The 6124-nt window shown below is 41.2% G+C and overlaps 1 protein-coding gene across 1 annotated transcript; it reads left to right on the forward strand.

Moving 5' to 3' along the window:
* Positions 1–471: 471 nt before the first annotated feature.
* On the forward strand, positions 472–5436 carry LOC147854468 (CSC1-like protein ERD4). Its single transcript, XM_087330958.1, has 7 exons — positions 472–1190; positions 1683–1828; positions 1919–2194; positions 2456–2728; positions 2935–3485; positions 3937–4192; positions 4680–5436. The coding sequence occupies exons 1-7, from the start codon at positions 932–934 to the stop codon at positions 5058–5060; spliced, it is 2142 nt and encodes a 713-aa protein (XP_087187084.1). The 5' UTR covers positions 472–931; the 3' UTR covers positions 5061–5436.
* Positions 5437–6124: the final 688 nt, after the last annotated feature.

A 6124-nucleotide genomic window follows, 5' to 3' on the forward strand; every position in this document is an offset into this window, starting at 1 on the left:
CTTTTTCTTCTCTCTCTCTCTCTCTCTCTCTCTCTCTCTTATTATTGAGAATTTAGTTATTAATTAATTTAGCCTTCACGCGAAATGGGACTGAAATGCAAGTGGGTGTGCAATTCGGAATGAAATGAAATTCGGAATGCAATGAAATGAAATGAAATGAAATGAGATGAGATCGCGCGCACACACGGTTCATTAACACGCACAGAGATCAGAGCAGCAGGTAAATCCATCAGTCACTCACAGTCAATACTCTTCTCTTTCTCTTCTTTTAGAACTACATACATACATATATATATGTATGTGCCGTTCTGCATTTCCTTCTACACTGGGCCTCCTCCAAGCTTAAATCCATAGCCATAGCCATAGCCATAAAGCCATAGCCATAGTCAGAGAACCATAGCCATAGGCATAAGCCATAGCCATAGCCATAGCCATAGCCATAGCCATAGCCATAGCCATAGCCATAGTCAGAGAACCATAGCCATAGTTAGCCATAAAGCCATAGCCATAGCCAGAGAACCATAGCCATAGCCATAGCCATAGCTGTAGCTTCTTTCTCTTCAGTTCTTCTCCATCTCAACATGCGCCTCCTCCTAGCTTCGCCCACCCTCAATCAAACCCTTCCCCATCTCCCTCTCCATCTTCCCACAAACCCTTGCTCATCGCCACTGACTGACTGACTGGCTCCCACAGAATCCCTCCTGATTCTGTAATCTCTTGCGACTTACCTGCTTCCGCCCTGCGCCATACATATATGTATGCAAAAGTCTGATTCAAAGCAACCTGCGCACAGCCTTAAATTTCCCTGTTTCCCTTTCAGAGCTGAACATCTTCGCCATTGCTCCCCCGTTAATTGCCATTGCTGAGACGTGAAGCTGAAGATCCGAGACATTTTCCTGCTCGAATCGAACAAAAACCTTGATCTTTGGACATGGATACCTCTGGCTTCGTCACATCCCTCGTCACTTCCTTTATTATCTTCCTAGTTCTCCTGGCTCTCCATGCCCTCCTTTCTCGCCGCCCTGGTAATTATCTGGTCTATTACCCTAGCAAGATAATCAAGAACCTCTCTCCTCCTTCCAACCCTGGCATTTTCTCCTGGCTACACGAAGCTTGGTCTATCACTGAGGAAGACATCATCAAACATGCTGGCCTCGATTCTGCCATATACATGAAGTTTCTTACATCTGGTAGCTATATACGTAACTTTTCCCTTGTCTACGTTTCTGGTAGCTTAATTCCCTGTGTCTTAAGTCCAGATTTCTAGTTTAGATCTGAAAATGTAAGTAATTGTTTTCCTTTCACATTTTTTTATGTGTTTAATCTGGTTGTTATGAGATCTTCTTCACATCAGAAATGTAACGATTAGCTTTCTTGTTTGATATGTCCATGTACAAATGGCTGTACACATTCGTTTGGACTGCAATCAATTTCGATGTCTTAATTTGTCTATGTATAGACACAGTAATCTGGACGAAAGTTTTGTCATTTCTTATGTGAATGTGATGTGATATGTCCTGTGTTTAGTTATAATCTGAATTTTAAATATGAGCATTCTCATGCATTATCTGTGCTTTAATCGTAATCTGGGAGTTAAAATTTGCTCTGTGTTGGTATCCGAAAATTTGGGAGAATCCGTTAATTTATTTTCTCTGATTTTGGATTCAATTACATTCCTGCAGCTCTCACCATTTGCCTGTACACGGCATTCTTCTGCGTGCCTGTGTTGATACCTATCTCCGGGACAGATAAGAATTTTGAGCTACAGAGCAAGGAGAATTCGACGGCATTTAGTGATTTCGACAAGATCGCAATGGGGAATGTGAAGGTAATGATTTAAAATGAGCGAGGCAGAGAAATACAAATGGAATGGAGTGAGAGAATTAATGGAATGGAACTGGTGCTTTAACTAATACAGGATAAGAGTGATCGTCTGTGGGCCTACGTAATTGGAGCTTACTGGGTGACCATAGCCACATTGTATGTTCTCTGGAAAACTTACAAGCATGTGGTGCTGCTAAGAACACAGGACCAATCTAATTCTCTCACAGCAAAACCAGAGCAATATGCTGTTCTTGTAAGGGATATCCCTATCCCACCCGTTGGTTCCATCGCTGAAGAGGTGGACAATTACTTCAGAGATCTGCATCCTGGAACCTACGAGAGCTCCATCATCGTTACAAATATGTCCAAGGTATAGTAAAAATATCATAATTTCCTCAGATCTTTCCACAAGCAGAGACAATTGGTTTTTCTAATGCTAACCAGTAAGAAACCTTGGCTTTGCGTAACCAGAAAAAAACCATTAGGGTTTCGTATATGCCAGCACTAAGAAAGAAGTCTGGCTTTTCTGAAAGAAATCTTTAGCTCTTCAGTATTGTACCGATGCTTATAAGGAAATCAGTATATCTCAAGATTCCTACTTTAACTTCTGATGCTCTCTGTACTCTTTCAGGCTTCTAAGCTCTGGGGAGAGATGGAGGGATTTAGGAAGAAACTTGCTCATGCAGAGGCAGTCTATGAGGAGAAGAAGATTAAACCTACGCACAAGACAGGAACACTAGGTCTCTATGGACCTCAAGTAGACTCCATTGATTACTACAAAGAAGAGAAAGAGAAAAGAGAAGCAGCTCTCAAGGATGAGCAGAGCGTTGCACGTTCCCAGTCTCAGAAAGGCGCTGCTATTGTCTTCTTTAATAGCAGAGCTGCTGCCAATAGTGCATCTCAGGTAAAATCTGAGTCAAGAAGCAACTGATCGTTTTATGTGTAGCCATATTTTCTTAGTAATCCGTTCTATGAGTTCAATTCCTCGGAACTTATTAATGAATGCTCTTTAATTTAGTGATATGCTGCAGTTTAGCCATATTTTCTTCCATGCTCCATGAATTCTCATGTTAACTAGTTTCTCACTGTAATCACAAACTAATTTTGCAGGCAATGCATAGCCCTTATGCGAATACATGGACCACCTTTGCGGCCCCTGAGCCTAGAGAAGTGATCTGGGGAAACCTCCCTATACCATTTGTTCAAAGACTCCTTCGACAAACTGTAGTCTATGTCGTGGTTGCACTGACAATCCTCTTCTACATGATCCCCATAGCTTTCATTTCAGCCATTATCGCCCTTAATAACCTGAAGAAGAAGCTACCATTCTTGGCCCCTGTGGTCGATATCGGCCCAGTCAATGCGATACTCCAAGCCTTTTTACCTCAGATTGTTCTCATTATCTTCCTTTTCTTGCTTCCTCGTCTACTGTTGAAGCTTTCGACATTAGAGGGGATTCCCGCACAGAGCCATATCGATAGGGCAGCAGCTGGGAAATTCTTCTACTTCAATGTCTTCAATGTCTTCTTGGGTGTCACTATAGCCGGAAGTTTGTTCACCTCCCTTAAACAGATCCTCAGTGACCCTACTTCGATAGTTTCGTTGCTAAGCAAGTCCCTCCCTGGGCAAGCCACCTTCTTCATCTCATTTGTCGCCCTCAAGTAAGTCTTGAATTTTCTCCTCTAGTCGCACATTCCGCTTGAATTTCTATCTTTTGCATGTGTCTAATTTGTGTGCTTTGCCCCACTACCATATTACATTGGTTGAAAAAAACTGTATGTCAATGTCCAAGCCTTGTTAAAGGTATATGTGTATATGTTTGTGTGCCCAATGCCTGCAAATCATATCCTATCCATCTTGGCCATTTGGTTGGGTTTTCTCTCCAACAATCCGTTTTAATTATGCTTGAAATGCCTATCATGACATTGGTGGGTACCATTTCTACCCTGATTTTGGAATGTTTGTAATCTGACATGCTGTCTGTAATCATTCTTTGTGGGCTTTCACATACATCACTGCAGTTCCCTCATTAAGTTTTCAAACCTGGTAATATAATGCTTTGCTCAAATATAGAACTCTAATCTTTCATTTTTGGATGGTTTACTAATGCAGGTTCTTTGTGGGTTATGGATTGACACTCTCGAGGGTAGTTCCACTCATCATCTTCCATTTGAAGAAGAGGTTTCTATGCAAGACTGAAGAAGAAATCAAAGATGCATGGGCTCCAGGGTCTTTCAACTATGCAACTTGTGTGCCTGGGGATATGCTCGTTCTGACCATCACTTTATGTTATGCAGTCATAGCACCGCTGATTTTAATATTTGCCATCATCTACTTTGCATTGGGCTGGCTACTCATGCGGAATCAGGTAAAGCCAATCAATCTCCAGGGTCATCAATGTAATTCAATAAGAATGTCATGTTATACTGGGTTTTATTTATACTCCCATACACACCACACACACGTATACATACTGACTGGGCCATACATATACTTTGTATACACTTAATTTGGTGTTTAGATTAATCTAGATAGATTAGCCTGATATGTATGCAAGTGTGTCTCAATATTTGTTGAAGGATGAGGGATAGGAGACTGAAAGGGTTGTGTGTATGTAGTTCAGTTCCCATTATAGCATATATGAGACAATGGGGATAGGATGTGATAAAAGCATTCCCTCAATTAACAACACCCCGCCCATCTCCCCCTTATATGGTTTGGTTTATGTCAAGTTAATGAAATGATTGGGGTACTTTGCTCCCTTGTGGCATCATTACAGGTTTATTTATATATGAAAAGCATAATTAAGTGTCTTGTCTGATGAAATTTAGTCCTTTCCCTTTCCTTTTTGCTAGGCTCTCAATGTGGTGGTGCCGGTGTACGAGAGCGGAGGAAGGATGTGGCCTCACATCCATTCCCGGATACTAGCTTCTCTCTTCTTGTCCCAGCTCACAATGCTGGGCTATTTCGGGGTGAAGAGGTTCACGTATGTGCCATTTCTGATCCCGCCTCTGGTCGCTACCCTCGTGTTTGCGTACATATGCCGGAAGTTCTTCTACCCATCTTTCAGCGTATCGCCTCTCTCCGCTACTTGCAAAGAGCCGAAGATACCTCCTTCAATTCAATCCATCATTGAAGCCTATACCCCTCAGTGTCTTGCCTCCACCCTGAAACTCGATGTCGAGGCCGAGCCTACCAGGGGTAAGCAAGAAGATGGGGTCCTAGTGGATGAGTAGTTTAGTTGTTGGCCAACTCATTTGCTTCATTAGAGAATATGGACAGATTTTCACTATTCTCTTGTTGTAACATACAATCTGGATTATTCATATTCAATTCATTCCATCATCTCCTTTGTTGTAATGATTCCTTTATTATTATTATTATTAGTTAGCTATAGCTAGATCCTTCCTTACTTTCTTTATTATATCTTCTTATCCACCTTGTACCCTTAGCCTCTCCGACTACTCTTTTTATCTATTCAATTTCCACTCAAATTTGTTTTTTGAGCGCTTGGCTCCTCTCTAGAGGGGGGGAGGGGTCCATACTATTGTCACCAACAAACTCTTAATGTAAAACTCATATTATGAATGAAGAAATAGTCGCGCTTTTATTTATTTGTTTTAACGACCGATATCACAATAGCTGTCTCTCTTCTTCTTGCTAACGTTAACAAAATCGATCTATAAAAGCTAAGTCATCGCTACATTTGCATACAAAAAAAGGAGTGTTATGTGATGTGATGCGCACATGACATCTTGTCGCGACACTTGTGAAAAGGCGGGGGAGGGGGACAATACATCATCACATTGTGCTTTTGCATGTAATATCTTGTTTGTTTGCCAGGGTGTCTGGGGTGCCCTTTACGGCCTTGAAAGCACGAAAAGAGTGTCTTGTTTCCCTCACTACTTTCCATTAAATCTATTGATACTCATCAGATCCATTATTTGCTTGACACCTTGTCTTTTCTCCAACGGTCAATCCTTTCTTTTTCTTTATTGCTTGCAATCATGTCAACTTATTGTTACCACGGATTCATTCCAATGATTTACTATATTACTATATCAACGGATGTAAGATATGCCCAAGGAAGTGGGGAAAACAAGTATTTATAAATTCAATGATAATCCTGTGCATCGAGTTGATGTACTCTTTGGCCTTTTTGGTGAAAGTGGATGTGGGTAAGTTTATGGTTCCTCGACAACATTTTTATGTCGGTAGACACAAATAAAGTTTCTGTAGTTTCCTTTACATGGTTGTATTAAATGCCGCATCCTAATTGCTAAATCTAGTTCCTTGGAGG

The sequence above is a fragment of the Azolla caroliniana genome, unplaced genomic scaffold, assembly GCF_043228905.1.
Source record: "Azolla caroliniana isolate FFs.n. ecotype wild unplaced genomic scaffold, voAzoCaro1.0.p SCAF_15, whole genome shotgun sequence".
NCBI classification, from domain to species: Eukaryota; Viridiplantae; Streptophyta; class Polypodiopsida; order Salviniales; family Salviniaceae; genus Azolla; species Azolla caroliniana.

Excerpts from the sequence above, each read along its gene's own strand:
- LOC147854468 (XM_087330958.1), top strand. The coding sequence starts at position 932 with ATGGATACCTCTGGCTTCGTCACATCCCTCGTCACTTCCTTTATTATC. Across the intron at positions 1,829-1,918 it reads TCGCAATGGGGAATGTGAAG|GATAAGAGTGATCGTCTGTG; the intron begins GTAATGATTTAA and ends TAACTAATACAG. Across the intron at positions 2,729-2,934 it reads CTGCCAATAGTGCATCTCAG|GCAATGCATAGCCCTTATGC; the intron begins GTAAAATCTGAG and ends CTAATTTTGCAG.